The 15,494-nt window shown below is 53.9% G+C and overlaps 6 protein-coding genes across 6 annotated transcripts; 1 reads left to right on the top strand and 5 right to left on the bottom strand.

The window, feature by feature from the left end:
- Positions 1-688: 688 nt before the first annotated feature.
- Positions 689-2,021, top strand: PG998_007340 (Ribosomal protein L32; the record flags this gene model as incomplete). The annotated part of the gene is made up of 2 exons (XM_066874156.1): positions 689-694; positions 864-2,021. The coding sequence occupies 2 exons, from the start codon at positions 689-691 to the stop codon at positions 2,019-2,021; spliced, it is 1,164 nt and encodes a 387-aa protein (XP_066730101.1).
- An 802-nt stretch (positions 2,022-2,823) lies between these two features.
- On the bottom strand, positions 2,824-3,147 carry PG998_007339 (uncharacterized protein; the record flags this gene model as incomplete). The annotated part of the gene is made up of 1 exon (XM_066874155.1): positions 2,824-3,147. One exon carries the CDS (start codon positions 3,145-3,147, stop codon positions 2,824-2,826), a length of 324 nt encoding a protein of 107 aa, XP_066730100.1.
- Positions 3,148-4,573: 1,426 nt separating this feature from the next.
- PG998_007338 (putative nitrogen metabolic regulation protein nmr) lies at positions 4,574-5,953 on the bottom strand (the record flags this gene model as incomplete). Its single annotated transcript, XM_066874154.1, has 1 exon — positions 4,574-5,953. The coding sequence occupies one exon, from the start codon at positions 5,951-5,953 to the stop codon at positions 4,574-4,576; it is 1,380 nt and encodes a 459-aa protein (XP_066730099.1).
- A 4,378-nt stretch (positions 5,954-10,331) lies between these two features.
- Positions 10,332-12,800, bottom strand: PG998_007337 (uncharacterized protein; the record flags this gene model as incomplete). Its single annotated transcript, XM_066874153.1, has 4 exons — positions 10,332-11,230; positions 11,293-12,039; positions 12,101-12,302; positions 12,408-12,800. 4 exons carry the CDS (start codon positions 12,798-12,800, stop codon positions 10,332-10,334), a joined length of 2,241 nt encoding a protein of 746 aa, XP_066730098.1.
- A 738-nt stretch (positions 12,801-13,538) lies between these two features.
- On the bottom strand, positions 13,539-14,483 carry PG998_007336 (C6 zinc finger domain protein; the record flags this gene model as incomplete). Its single annotated transcript, XM_066874152.1, has 1 exon — positions 13,539-14,483. The coding sequence occupies one exon, from the start codon at positions 14,481-14,483 to the stop codon at positions 13,539-13,541; it is 945 nt and encodes a 314-aa protein (XP_066730097.1).
- Positions 14,484-14,732: 249 nt separating this feature from the next.
- On the bottom strand, positions 14,733-15,494 carry PG998_007335 (uncharacterized protein; the record flags this gene model as incomplete). Its single annotated transcript, XM_066874151.1, has 1 exon — positions 14,733-15,494. One exon carries the CDS (start codon positions 15,492-15,494, stop codon positions 14,733-14,735), a length of 762 nt encoding a protein of 253 aa, XP_066730096.1.

Below are 15,494 nucleotides of genomic sequence, written 5' to 3'. Positions count from 1 at the left end.
CAGCATCCTGACGCTATGACGGCAGGTGTTGGCGAGAGTGTCGATTGATTGATTCATTGCGTTGAAATGAAACGCATTGGCTGCTGTATTAAACCTATGCGTATGGCAGTTTCACGTTTCGCTTTGGGTTGAGACACAGCTACCAAGGAGCATTACCTAAAGCATGGCAACTGCCCACGGCCATGTCTGGAAGTTTCTGGTTGGACGACTGTACATGAATTAACGCTTGGTGAGGCAGAGGGGGGTTGATGCACAGTAAGCGCGCTTGGGTTGATGTTGTATGTAGATGACGATGGATAATGAAGGACTGATATGTATTGCGGTCACTGCGCCTCTGGCTGGTTACGCAGATCCATGATCCCCGCCACCCAGAAATAGCGATCTAGCGAGGACTGACCATGTCTTGGGACAGAGCCCAGCAGCCATTTGCGCATGGGATTTGGCTGCGCAGGGCCAGAAAAACAAACCAGAAACACAGCCTTCCCTGGTTTCGGATGGCCATGCGCGGCAAATCAATTGGCAATGTCCAAGTGTACGACATGTCGTGTCGGGCTGGCAGGCCGGGCGCAACAAATAAGAATTGACGTCTTCGCTGCCACTCTGCCCAACCTTCCAATTTCCTGCCTTGCTTTCCTGGGTTTCAGCAGGAATCCTACTGCTAATTGGTCTTCTGCCAAATGTATGCTCCATGGACGTCATGTTCTGGAATTCTGCCGATTGATTAAACAGACCGAAAATACTAAAGTAATCCGTCAGCCCCCCGGCATATTTACATTGCACTGCATTGCATCCATCCTTCTGGCAGCAAAGATCCGGAGCCATCCAACTGCAAACTGCAATAACGGCCCGACACCGAAACACAGCGCCGCAGCACCGAGGGAGGAGGAGGCATTGCGTTAGTAGTGCCGCCTAGGGACTTGGGGGATCATGTCGAAAGTAATGACAATGACGCTACCGCCCACGCCTCCCACGATGAAAACCCACTCGGCCAGCAACACCACCACGACGGCCACAACGAACCCCTCTACCCCCACGAGGCCAAGGTCGACGACAACGACGATAAAGGGCCGTCCGAGGTCGCGGAGCACCTCGCCCTGCTGCCCGCACTGTGGGAACGCCCTCCCCTTCCTCTCCGTCTCGGACCCGCACACCGCCCTGCTCGAGGCCCAGAAGCAGATTGCCGACCTCGAGGCCCAGGTGCATCTGCTCAACAAAAGGCCACGGCCGCCGTCGACCGCTGGGCCGACTACGAGGACGAGCTTTCGCGGTTGCGCGCCGCCTCCATGAGCAGCACCGCGCCGACCATGACAACCACCACTACGTCATCCGCGAGGCCCTTGTCTGCGGGGCCAGGGACCACGAACGGCTTGGGCATTATGAGCCCGGGCTCGGCCGCAAGATACACCAACTCCAACTCCCGGCCCTCCACGGCAGTAACCGAGGCCCCCTCGCCGAGGGCATCCGGATTCTTCAGCGGCAGCGTGGCGCAAGCCGCCTCCTCGCGCATCAGCCAACTGCTCTCGCCACGCAAATCGACGCCCAACCTGGCCGCGAACAACAACAGCAACAGCAACCAGCAGTTGCATGCACAACAAACCGCATACGCGCGCGCCTCCTTCATGTCGTCCACGACGGCGACGTCCAACTCGACGTCGCTGCACCCGAACCCGCTGCCCTCGCCGACGCCGAGCGCCGAGGACCTGATGGAGGCGCTCACGCGGGAGCAGTCGCTGCGGCAGGCGGCCGAGGGCAAGCTCGACGAGACGAGCCGCGAGGTCGAGGAGCTTAGCGTCACGTTGTTCGAGCAGGCCAACGAGATGGTGGCCAGCGAGCGGCGGGCGCGCGCTCAGCTCGAGGAGCGCGTGGGCGTGCTCGAACGCCGCGAGGACGAGAAGCGCGGGCGGCTCGAACGGCTTGAGGGCTCCGTTGCCCGCATCGAGAGGATCTCGCGCATCCTCGGCGAGGAGGACGGAGACGCCGGGGACAGTAGAGGTGGCGGTGGCAGCCTCGCCCCTCGCTAAGATATATGGAGGGTGAAGAAGCGTATATGCTTCTTCCCCATTTATTCCTTTTGTTTGTGCTCCTACTCCCTTCGCCCTGGGATAATAAGTTTGATTATGCATTGGGAACGTTCCTCGGATATGTTTGTTTCGATCCGAGGCAGGAAAGGAGCATATGAGATAGATACCCCCCGGTGTTCCGCTGCATTGTTTCATGGTTCAGGGGGCAGGTTTCGGCAAGGCATCGTCATTTGCATGGTTGGGCTATCATTACACGAAGCATCTCATTTATGGTTGGTTGCTCACGGAGGCATAAAAGGGAAAAACTGGGAAAGGAGGTGCTTGCCTCCTTTATTTATGATTTATGTTTTAATGACAATGGGATCTATGCATTTCTAGTGTACCCCTGCAGCTGCGACTAGTCACTCATAGTTGATATCTATTGTTCTTTCGTATGCCACTATTGTGAGGAAGTTCGAAGACCAAGACGGCGACTCACTCTCCAGTGGTAGGTCTGGCGATGACAACAGCCCTCAGGCCTGATAAGGGGTACACTCAGACAGCGCCGCGGCGCTGCCGGTTTACGGGGGTCGCTGAGCATGGTACAGGTACAGCCTGGGTGGAAGCGCTCCTCGACGTCTGGAAGTCTGGCCAAGCTCATTTTAAAAACCAATATGCTTCAATGTCGTCAGAATAGCTGTCGCTGCCGTTTTCCAAGACCATCATGACACCCTTCTTGGCTTCACCTAATGAGTTGGCCACGGCCATCGTGACTGGTCTGGACTTCAGCGACTTCTTGGGTTTCTCGAAAACATGCAAGAACCTACATGCCTTTGTCCAGCCATTTCTCTGGCACGCGGTGAGATTGGCATGCAATCCTGCGGCTTTGCCCACTCGGAGACGGCCGTTTGTTTCTCTGCTCCGGTCCCTTGTCCGAGGTAATGGCCAGGCCTCGCTCCTCAGATACCTTGTTCTTCGGCCGCGGCGAGTGGTGTGGCGAGAACCGGCTGCTGTTCGAGGGCGTCCTGGAAGAATTGCAGATGCCAGACCGGTAGCACTGGCGCCACGCGCTTTGAGACGGCGACACCGAGGCCCTGGTGCTGGCGAAGTGCCCGGAGCTCGAGTCCCTTGAGGTTGCCGCGGCCATTCTCTTCTATCTCCCCGCGCTACGGACTCTGCATGTTGACCTAGATAAGCCCACGTCCACCTCGCCCATCGACTGTACCGAGATCTAGCTGGCGCTACGACACGTCACGCCCACGCTCGAGGACCTGACACTCACCGCTGACTTTTTCGCAGACGAAGCGGCTGATCCGCCAAACCTGGCAAGGGTCATTCTGATTGCACTTCGTGGACCGCAGAGCACCATGTCAGCCAGCCCAATGACCCGACTCCAGTGGGCGTGCGCAAGCCAAGGGCTACAATGCCATCATCTCCGCTTCAGAGGCTTGTAGGTCTGATGGGTTGGCACTGTCGCCATGGATTTGCATGTCTGTTCGGCGTACCACGGGAAAGCCTGAAAGCGTCATCTCGATGGCATCTCGTCTGTCGTATGATTATCTGCAGCCGCGCAGATCGGATTCTCCACAAGCTTGCAGCCACACAAGATACGTACAATCTGTTGATCTTGATGATGCAAAGCAACCGGAAACATGCTGATAATCGGCTGCTTGCACCCGACGTCGTGCTCCCTGACGACGCTGTCACTCACTAATTCAAGGGGTTTTGTTTGTTGCCTGACGTGATAGACCGGCTGCCCAGACATGTCAATGCAACGAGAGACGGAGCGAGCTGGATTGAGGATCGATTATGATATACAAAACCTCAAGATAATGGCCCTTACGACAGAAAATGGAAAGCACCTCGTATTTCTTGCTTCCATAATGAGGAGTTGTGACCAGGTTGAGAACCGGTTGGTACCCGATACCTCCAATTGCCATCACAATGATCACGCACTTCCGGCCTGCTACTTGCCCAAATCGCCGCTATCGCCCCCTTTCTGGCTCATGACCTCCGCCGATCCAGACCCGGACTGTGAGAATAGCAAGGAGATCGATTGCCTTTTGCAACCAAGAAAAAGAAGAGGAGTGAGGAAACATAAGTCCCGTAAAGCAAATCGCTCGAAGCCCACTGCAAATCCCTTTTTGTATTTACGCAAACTCCGGATCACCTTTGATGCATAGAAAATAGTGCTCTTGCTGTTCGTAATAACCAGGAACGGCAGCCCCGTGTAACAATTGATGCATTACCAAGCCAGCCTTTAATTCGCCATACTATGTCGCCAATAAACTTTTATCCACCCAAATTTTGAGACCCATGCGCCATAAATGCCCTGAAATAGCCACAGGTATCTGTCGCGAAGGAGTTGTCGTAAGTCGTGTTCGTTAGAAGTATATGCCAGGCGTCGGGAAGACATTCGATACTGGCTAGTTCATAGCCTTCAAGATCTAGTCGTGTTCGGGGCCTCGGACTTTCCCAGCACGACGGAGTTCGTCGTGGCGTAAGAAGGCTGACAGCTGTTGCCGTGAGCCATAAACGTAAATAAACTGACGTCTGAGAGAAGTATTTTGCACCTATGCAAGCCATTCTTCTTCATCTCGCTTCAGCCCCCTCATGACCAGGCCCTCGTCGATTGAATCGTCGTCTCCATCCTCCGCGTCGTCTTGATAATCTCCGTTCGCGTAGCCGTGGCCATTGGGTGGCATTTCCTCCTCGTCAAACATCCAGGTCAATCCGTTTGCCTCCTCCTCAAGAGGGAATATTTCTTGTGCATACTCCCCTAAGCCCCGGGGTCCTTCCCACAAAGCTAGTGCACTGTCGGGGCAGCCACGCTCCAGCTCCACATCCCCGAAGTACGGCGGTTGCTTCTCGGCGTCCTCGTTGTGCGGCGAAAAGAGTTTCTCCAGCGCTACAAGCTGCTCCCTGTAACCTTCAGGGATCTTGACCTTCACCTCGATGGGACCCCGCTTATATCTCACAGGCATGCCGACACCGGCTTCAAACGCCTTGCAGACTTCGAGTGGTGAGAGGTGCTCGTATGCTAGAGCAATTCGTTTACCATTCCATTTTGACGGTCCATCCTTGAACAGCTGCAAGATAGCAGGACCGACGTCATGTTCGGCGTCTAACCAGGGGAGTTTGGCGTCAGGGTGGAATGGAGCTTGCCATTCAAACGAGCCATCGGCTTTCAGCTCCATGCAGAAGAGCGGATAAGGGAGCGAGGTGAAATTGTTGTTGTAGATGCCCGTATAGACATAGGTTGCGGGGAGCTCGATTTTCCGAATGTACTCCTCCACCTTATGTTTGGCCGCCCAAAGGGGCAGTGACGGCCAGTCGGGGTTGTATGCAGCGTGGTCAGGCATGGACGAATATATGAAATGGTGAACGCCGACCTTTTTCGCGGTATCTGCTATGGCCTCTCCGATTTGGAGTTCATTGCCGTAGAAGGTGGTGTTGATGAATGCCAGCTGCGCTCCGCGGAATAGCGACGAAATTAGTTCCTGGTTGACAGAAATGCCCGGAATGTGAGCATTGGCTGTGACATCTCGCTTATCATCCGGTTTTTTTCGAATGTAAAGCTCGCCAACGAAGACGGTTACGTTCGGATTGGTCGACACCTCGGTTGCTATCACGCCCTCCAGATTCCGCAGCTGCGCCCGCACTTTATAGCCAACGGCAGTCGCTATTCTGATTAGAGAGGCAGCTTGTCGGCCACTCGCATTGATTACGGCAATCGTCTTATCGGGCGAGGGCATCGAGCGCTTGAGAGGACGGAAACTCAAAGAATTATTCCGCGACACTAAGGGAGAACTCTCTGAATAAGAAGATCGCGTGTGTTTGTGTCTTGTCTGGCCGGCCCCGGATTTGGTATAAGAGTTGCCCTGGTGGTCCGCCGGTGCTGATCTTATGGCTAGATCAGTCCGAATGGGAATAGGCTCGGAAGTAGGAGGCATTGCGTAGATGGCTGAAGCAGCAGCGCTTTCTTGGCCTTGGGAGGGGTGATGTTCTGGTAGGATGGAGAAGGGAACTGGGGAAAGTCGTCTAGAAAGTAGAGGGCAAATATTAAAGAGTTGTTCCTTGCTATGTAGATAAACAAGATGACATCCGTTGTCGCTTAATTGCACGTATGTGGTTTTGTTATTTCTGGTCGTGTCTGTCCCAGGGGTCCTTGGAAATCCGGAGACAAAGAAAGGCCTAATCAGGTCATAAGAATTGTCGGGTGGCCAATCAACGCGACGGGGAGCTGAGCTTTGACAGAGCGTTTCTTCAAAAAGAATGGCCCGAGCCTATCGAAGTAAGACGATAGTGCATTAACACAGATCACCCGTCGGATATCTGCTGCCTCTCGGCCTGCTATCTTCTCGAGTATTAAATCGCAAGAAAACGGGCTTGAGCACCAAGGTAAAAAAAATCCTGGGCAGAATGAGAGACGTTGGTGTTTGGAACAAGCCAGATCGAATACTTGTCACTGCCTTCCCCTGCAAGGGATAGAATGGTGTCTCCCTCAATAGGGCTGGCGAATATGAATTAGTGGACGCTTATCAGCCAAGGTACCTGTCGGGCGGGCAGAGCGAGAAAAAAAACAAGATGAGATGATATTCCCAGTCCTGTGAGCGAGGATAAGGACACGACTCGAGGCGGGCCGCCGGCAGAAAAATAGCGAAAGGGTTGCGTGCAAATAAGAAGGGCAAAAACAAGCGAAATCGACCCCGACGAGTCGTGGACGACGTGCGAAACCTCTTTTCCACCTTGGACTCCCTCGATGGGCTCCAATGTATCAGCAGATCAGAGCAAACGTGCCTGAAGTGGAAGGCTGATTTGGCTTGTATCCACACTAGCAGATGCTGGCGATGGAACAGCCCAATGGGGAACTTGTCCTGCTAGACGTGTTCGGAATTGTGGGCGGAATGGGTTGCAGGCATTGGCCTTTGCAATACATATGCTTGCTTGATGCTTGGGTTTGGCTGGGCTTGGGGGGTGTGCAGTGCTTGTGGTGGTCACGGCCCTGGGATCTAGGTAAGGCATGTAGGTAAAGAGATCTGAAGACAAGGCAGGACAAGGACGGGACAGGGGCTCGAGGGCTCGAGGGCGCGCGCAAATCGAAGAGAACGGAGCCGGCAAGCGGACCGATCCAGAAGCAAGCGAAGGGAGTATTCTCGAGTGAACATACCTAGGTAGGTACCTACTCTCTGTCGCGAAAGCAGGCGGTGTGTGGCCTGAGATGCCTGGGGCCGTTGGAGAGATAGGTAACTGATCCGTCAGTACGGAAGGTTTGTCGCACAAGGCCTGGTCTTAGACGAAAGTCAAATCGGTCGGGGGTTTCTTTTTAGCCTTATCTTTGCCCGTCGCAAAGCAAGCACTCTCTAACGGGGGGCGAGGTACAGCAGGCACAGGATTTCAAGAGGCTCGCTCGGGAAGGGTTTGTAAAGCAGTGCTATGTCGGTGCATGTACGTGATGAGAATGACGTGTAAGTTGAACGGGATGTGGTATGGACTGCTTCGTCTACCCAGACCATTTGTCCTGTTTCAAACACCGGCTCCAAAAGGCGTTGGTCATCCAAGCAAGGTGGGATTAATTCATAGCAGTTATGGGACGGCCCAGACAGAAGCAAGAGAGAAGGAAAAAATCGATACCACCCCCCAAAAAAGCCCTCAGACGGTCAGATGATTATCTCATAGTTCGATCCATCAAGTAATAGGAATTCCCAAGCGGCTGTCAAAGCATGCGTGCCTGGCCTGGGATTGCTTAATTGCAGAAGGGTGCTGGTCTAAAAACCATTTCTCTTGACCTCATGCAGCATATCGAGGGGTAACACACACTCTATCTCTATCTACCCTCTTCCCTATACGCTGCACTGCACGGCATCAGGGTCCGGTTTTATCTAGTAAAATCCCTTCAAGAGAATCAAGAGAATCAAGAGGGAGGAGCCTGCCCGGTTCGAATTAGGTAATGGAATTCGCATCGTCTGGATGGGCGCTCTCCTGGCTGGCGCCAGCCCTTCTCACTCGTCCGAACTTATTATGCTGGACTGTCCACTCTGCTGATTTTGTCAGCTACTGGGACTAGGTGCAGTCTGCACTGCACGTTCATCAAAATCTGTAATTGTTCTCGGAAATCAAGGCGCTTATTGGGCTCGAGTCCCTTTTCCTATGTGCTACTACCCATATACGCACTAGCTAGCGGGCGGGTGTGGACTCGGGAATATGTCGCCTTCTTGCGTCCTTGCGCGTTGCGTAAAGTAATGGAAACACCTTCTTGACATCGTGAATGGTCCCTTGCAGCAGAGATTTTCCAAGAGCTCTGGCAGCCCCTTGACCCATATATAGAGGGTTCACGTCATCCAGAGACGACACTGCAAATATCGCAACCAACGACCGAAACACAGGCGTTGGCTAGGCCAGCCACCTGGTCCTTAGGCAGACACATACAGCTCATCTTCAATAGGCCGTGTTCAACGCAGAGTACGTGTGTATGGTCCGCCGAATAGCATGCCCCTTTCAGGATATCACCGGGACCCATCGCGGTGCAGCCCACGCACCACGCATGCTGGCCCTCTTGAGGCATACGACCCGTTCTCCTTGAAAACCCCGTGGGCACGTGGCTCCCAACTGGATATCGTCGGTATACTAAGGGGTGGGACCTTGATGGGCCAAATGCTTAAAAGATTTTTTGAAGAGGAAAGAAGCTTCTCGCGGACATCTGGTGTCACCGGCTATCGGTGATCTGCAAGAATGTCTTGTTGTGTAAGAGCATGTACACGACCTAATGATGCAAGCCCAATAGGGCAACGGCCGCGCTTATAGTCCAATCACCATCGCATCCTGAATCAATCATCTACGGACTTATACTTCTGGGCATTTAGCGACTCAGCTGAGCCCTAAAGAAAGGAGGTCCATGCGCCAAAGACCGGATAACCTCAAGGGCCAGGTGTGGTTGTTGTCAGGAGACTTTCGGGATGAATACTATATCCAAATTATGATGTTCGGATAGCGATGTCGGAGCTTCTGGCAGTAGCCACAGGCGCAAAGATTCCATCGTGCGACCGAAGAGTCTAGCCTTTTCTATTTCGCATGCATAGGACGGGGCTGGCCTGACAACTGCTACGACTGCCCAAGAGAGGAGCTACCAGGAGACACCAGGAGACACCAGGAGACACCAGTCAGCCAGTAGAACAAGCAGTGGTGGTGGACTGGCTGCAGACTTGGTCGTGGTACATGGTGGAGGAAGGGGGCAGGCGGCAGGGGGGCCAGCGAAACGGCAATTAAGCTCAGGCCCTGCATGCATTTTTGATGGAATGCATATATGTATGTGGTGGTAGATACTGGTTGAAGCAAAGGCCTCGGAGCGAATCAGATCATCTGGCTGTTACCTAAGGAATACGTACAATTATGGTATGGTCAAAACCAGCCACTTCTTGTTTCTTTGGCTCCTTCAGTGGAAAGGGGTCGGTTTGTGTGCGCAATGCCGTCATCTACCGCAGACTAATAACACGCTCTACTCCGGCGAGTGCCACTCCCCCGACGGCTTTCAGCATTTCCGCGGAGGGTCGTAGAGTCGTACTCTTCTCCTCCCCGTCCAGTACCCGTCCTGCCTTCGTATCCTTCCTTCATGGTTTCCTCGGTTCCGATCGAGCCAACAAACGCGTCCGGGAATCGTGAACCCTAATCTCCACGTTTCCATCTGGGGTAGCCGAAGCTAATGTCCATAGATAAAAGAACGCTGCGGTGTACCCAGCTTATCTGGCCCGATAGCGAAAACTGGACATCAAGATGGATGTGAGCCAGGAAAGGAACGACTCACCATGACTGCCCAGCCAGTCACACTTCGCGGGGTAATGAATGGGTAACTTACCCCGCGATCCTCCTGGCGCAGTTGCAGCAGGTCCACTGCCAGCCTACCAGCGCATTTGATCGCCAACAGTACCCGATGGCCTGACAACAAACATGATGGCCTGGCCAGATAGGCAGGTACGTGTAGTATGCAAAGTTGCGGCTGTACGTGGTGGTAGCGTTGCTGTTTGCTGCCGCTGCCATCAAGGTTGCGACTCTTTGCACAGGTTCATGCAGTCTTATCTTTGCTTCAACATGGAATCCCGGCCGGGACCGCAGCAGATCCTACAAGTAACCATCCACCCCCTCCTATCTTAGGATCTCGCTGAGACAGGCCCGGCTGTTACGGATAATCGACCCCTTTATTTGATGGGTCCCCTTGGTATTCTTGACGCGGAAGCTTTACATGAGGTGTACCATTTTCGTCCCGGGGTCTGAGGATTACCGAGCTCACAAGAATCAATTGCTGGCTTTTACGAAATCGAATTCAAGAAACCCAAATCATCGAGTGGACTTCGATCGACCCATGATTGATTGTATGCCGCCTTGTCCATTGACTGGTCCTCCATGACGCCTTGGTTCATCAGCGTCTCTAACTGACTCTACAGCCACGTTAATTCTCTCGGCCGATAAGGATATCGGAGTGTTGCTTACCCAATCATAGTCATTTCCAGGCATGTCCATCTGTTGAATCCACGAAAGGTCGAATGGCGCAATATCATAGGGGGCCGAGTCGAGTTGCTGCCCCGGATATGGCGCTGCTTCTTGATTCGCTATCGAGCCAATACCGACAGGGGATGTGTTCGTGGCAACGCGCCCAATGGACAAGGCTTCCAGAGAGCCCGTTGCCGCATTGCTGGGATCGGCTGGCGCCTGGGCCGGCGCGCCTCTCATTCTTTCTGTTTTCCTCGTAATTGTTTCCACGACTCGAACTGCCCTCCTGCAATCCGGGTCCTGGATTGCCATCTCGTTCCAGATGGCGAGTGAGAGTCTGAGACGCTCTAGCAAATCCACCTTAGGGGGTGCTGGAGCCCCGTGAGATATCCAGTCAAAATGGCCGCCCGCCTCAGCGTAGTGCGGACTTTGAATAGCGAGTGCTACAACCACGTTTGAGACCAGGTAGTCGTTGATAGCCAGCGAATGTACAATCCATCCCTTCTGATGGAGCATTGCGCCAGGCCGAGCCGCTTCGGATACTTCGCGTTGGTATTCTAGCAGAGCGAGTGCGGCATCCAGGCAAGTTCGCCTAGAGTAGCTTTGCTCCTTGTTGGGCGCAACCTCCGTTAAATAACGCCGATGCAGAACTACGCGGCTCTTTTGGAACAGCAACGCCAAAGTAAACCTCTGTACAACTAGTACGACTGGGTCGGCGAGGCACTGCGATATCGGCTTCATCTTCACTGTTTACGATTAACGAACGAACTTAAGAATGACCCTATGACACGGAGGAGTCGGCACTCACTGAGATATGGCACTTCATTCCAGGCCTTTTCGAGTATACCATCAACTCTCATCACCTCAGCAAAACTAGGGGCTTTGAGTGCATGAGCTTGTTTGGCAACTAACTCGAAAACGCGGCTAATCCTGGCACTGTTGATAGGATAAGTCAAGTGCGTATATACCGAATCTGGAACTTCAGGGGGTAATCCGGTGCTTGTAGGATCAAAGTCTTCATCACGAATGTTGCGTGGGAGAGCCGTATCGCTCTCGATGCCGTGAATCATGCAGGGGAGTCCAAGATGGAATCCAACCAGCAAATCGAGTTGGATGGCCAAGTGCCACCATCGCCGGCGCATCTCGGCGTCGTAAACCGAAAGGTTCAGGGCCTTGCTCGGATCTCGATGCAGCCCCATCTTAAGCATGAGCCGTATCAAGGTGGCGCAAAGCAAGTAGCAGTTCACTTGTGAACGCCGGTCGAAAATAAATTCACCGTCAGTATACAGAAACAAGGCCTGTATCGTCAAGGGGCCTGGCTGATTGTACTTTCCAGCCACAAGTGCCCAACCAGCTGCCCCGCGATACAGCTTGAAGCATTCTTCGGGACCCAAGTCCGACTCTCGTTCCAGTCTGTGCGGCGCATGGAATCTGGAGAAAAGCGCGCCAAGGGCGATTATCATGAAGAGTATCGCTATCCAGTGCAGCGGTGGTTTCGACGGGTCTTGCCAGAATTCTGCATACTCCTTGCAGAAGGTTGGCCTATGAATAGCGTCTTCCGAAGCATTTGATTTAGCCATCTCCAACCGGCGTACTGGGTCATGAAGTGCACCTACGTTGTGAAGGGCTGTCTGAGGTGAAATAATGAAGCATCAGGCGATCGACCATACTCTTATCCGGGAGCAGGGCCAAAAGCTCTTCTCTGGTGCGGGGGACGTTCATGGAAAAGACGACAAGTTCTGGTGCACCGTCAAGTTCGTTCGGGTCTTGTGCCTCTTCCTCGTCGGACTCCTCGAAGTAATTCTTGAGCTCGTCGATCTGCGTAGATCATTTCTTGTAAGTCATTTGTGCAAGCCAGTCACATATAACACTAGATCGCTCGACAGAAAGAGATGGGGGCAGTGCTTTTGCCACCTAACCTACATCCTCGAGTACCGCCATAAAATGCGTGCCGCCCACGTAGTTAGTAGACCGTTCATGCTGCACAACCACCTTCCCCTCAATTTCCGGCGCATTCGCAGGCGGCGGTGCTGCTGCCGTCCCGGAGTCGACGTCGATCATACCTCGGACCATGCCCTCCAGCCGCTGGAGCCGCGCCGCCATGCCCCTGACCGGTTTTGGCTTCTCGGCCCGCGGCGCGTAGACGCACAACTCCGACGGGCGGCCCCTTTTGACGCATTGGCTGCACGGCGACAGGCGGTCGCACTTCAGCTTAGAGGCGCGGCAGTTGCCACAACTCAGGAGCACGCGCGTGCGCTTTACGTGCGGCTGCTGGCTGTTATTGCTGCTCGCTGCTCCGTCACGGATTTGGTCCATGGTGTTTCGGCAGGTATATGCGGGGAGAGGAACAACAAGTAGATATAGAGACCCTACTCTCGGCGGAACTTGGTGTTGTAGGTAGTGGCTAGTTGATTTATATCCGGTATGGGTTAGTGAAACTGTAAAAGCTGTCTCTCGTAAGACGGGTGTAATGGTTTCCTTCTTCCCGCTGCTCTTCCAAGGCTCGTCACTTGCCTACCTACACTAGCGATATGCATGAATCCAGAAACCCCTTTGCTTGCTGTTGAATCTGTTCTATTCAAGAGGAGAAATGAGGAGAAAATTTTGATCAGCTGCTTACTGTTACACCGCGACTGCCCGGGTTTTCGGTGGCTGAGCTGAGGTCAACGGGAGCCGGCCGCGAACAGTGTGGGATATTCTAGGTGCGTTATCCGGTCTTCTGGGCCTAGTATATTCAGTTTATTTACTTGCACGACATGGAGCAATGACCAAGTGTATTTCAATGATAGCTGAGACCACCTCCAGATCTCTCGAAATGATGGTAGATTAACCTTGCTTGCGCGTATTTGTAGATTTTCAAAATACATTATCCGACCCTGTTGCCCCAGCTCTAGATAAACATGCAAATGCTCGCCATTATTTTGGCTGCCGTCGAACTATCCGCGAAAATGAAGCGTCGAAGTGATAGTACACTGAGCCACACAAGCGTCGTGAGTTCGCTGCCTCAGTAAGCGATCTGGCCTGCAGACGTAGCTAGACTGATTGGATCGGGTTTCACCAAACGATTCTGGTTGTTCGCGTCTTCGTATCTTGCATGCCCGGCGTCAGATTGCGCGCGCCGCACTGCAGGGTGGCAATGCGCTGGCGGAGATCGAACTGGACAGAGCGAACCATGACCCGCTTGTCTTCCGGTATCGTTTTCGTCTCCGTCCGTCCCATGCCGTTGACCGAGGCGCTCTCTCGGCGACCGCTGCCCCAGCGGGCATTGCCCCCTGGGCCCAATGGTACGTCTTCTGAGAAGCCCGCCGAGTCGTTGGAAAGCGCACCCGGGCTGCACGCCGACGCTCTGCCGGGCGTACTGGCGAATGCGTATGGCGACGGGGCCTCCTCAAAGCCCGTGTCCTCCTCCTCGATTGCCGTGATCCACATCCCAATACGGGCAATCAGTTCGCTATCCCACATGCCCTCTCTTCGGGAGCTGCTTCTCAGCAGTTGGATGGCCTTTCTTCTTATGAACGGATCCCTGCACTTGGTCGCTACCACAAAGAGTGGCGGGACTATACCAAGATCCGCGCTGAAACTGGGCTTTATATGCGGCGCGGTGAATTCGTGGCCGCCAAATATGTCAGTATGGCCCTCCGCATGTTGACACCACCGCGCATCCGGGCAACGTCTGGCGGCGGCCCTTCGTTCCTCGTCGCCGACAACTTCACTGGCCAAGTCGACTATGACCTGGAATTGCGGCAAGAACCCGTCAAACTGTAACTCGCTGTCGCAAAACGTCATCAAAAATAAGACTTGGCCCATGACTTGGAACATTTTCAGAACCGCAATCGCTGCTTTTTCTTGGCTACTCTTCCCCGGCGCATTGCGCGAAGCCAGAATACCATCAAACGCGTGAGACCATGCGTCAATCTCATTTCGGAATACCATGCCGTACTGCTTGAGTGAGATGGGCAGGATCCCCATAGGCATCGTGGTGGTTGTGAATTGGAACATGGTCTCTGTAAAGCGGAATACTTTCTCCAGCAGAGCATCCCAAGCAAGCCGGCCTTCGAGCAAGGACTCAAACCTCTCCGGGATCGGCACCTGGTTAGTAGAGACAGGGGACCCGCCCTCCGTTGATGGCGATGCAGCGTCACCCTCTTGAGGGGTAGCCGGATGACGTATGGATGCGGGAAGTGGAAAGCCATATCATAGGATTTGGCCTGAATCGCAAGGCGAGTAAACATTTGGATGAGATCCTGCTCAACGGGTTCCTCGGGCTTGGGCAAAAAGCCCTTCGGCGCTCCTCCTGAGCTTTTCCAACAACCTCAACCCATTCTGAATTTGCACGATAGCTTGTTTATGATCGCCGATGAATGAATCGAAACAAGCCAAGAGCACAGTCGCCATGAGGCTGCTCCGCTGCGACGACTGGTCTTGGCGGGCTGAAGAGAACATGATGGTGAGAGCGTCGGAGTAGTGACGGAAAGCAACCTCCCAATGCGTCTTTGCGTTGTCGGTCGGGTCGAAATGGTCACCTGGCGATGTGGGAGGTGACTCGGACATTTTCTCCAGTGTCTTGTACAAGGCACCCAACGCAACGACCGAGTGCCGCACCGCGTCTTCGGCATGGCACTCCTGTAACACACTCCGCGTCCAGAAGGAAGAGTCGAAGAAACCAGATAGCTCACTGGCGGTACGTTCGCGGAACAACTGAAAGTACAACCCTTCCTGGGGATCGAGAGGAAGACTGAAGCTCGGCCCACGCATGGTCAAAGAACTGGGGGTCAGCGCCAGAGAGCTGGCCCTTATTATAGGAGTCATTGGAGGAGTTCGGGGATGAGGCAATGGCTGCTGAGGCAGTCGCTGTGTCTGAATAACAGTAGGTACTAAATGTCGCGCCTGCGACCTGGCTGGCGCCAGGCTCGCCTCTGTTACCGGTCTTGGCGCTATAGTGGGCTCATCATACGGCCTTCTTCTTGGTGGCGGGGGTAGCCAGTGCAGCTTTTCTTGGATTTGACACAT

Source organism: Apiospora kogelbergensis (genome assembly GCF_038363985.1).
Source record: "Apiospora kogelbergensis strain CBS 113332 chromosome Unknown utg000005l_segment0_segment0, whole genome shotgun sequence".
In the NCBI taxonomy this organism is placed as follows: Eukaryota; Fungi; Ascomycota; class Sordariomycetes; order Amphisphaeriales; family Apiosporaceae; genus Apiospora; species Apiospora kogelbergensis.
The sequence above is the reverse complement of the archived record's forward strand: the minus strand, read 5'-3'. Positions and strand labels throughout refer to the sequence as shown.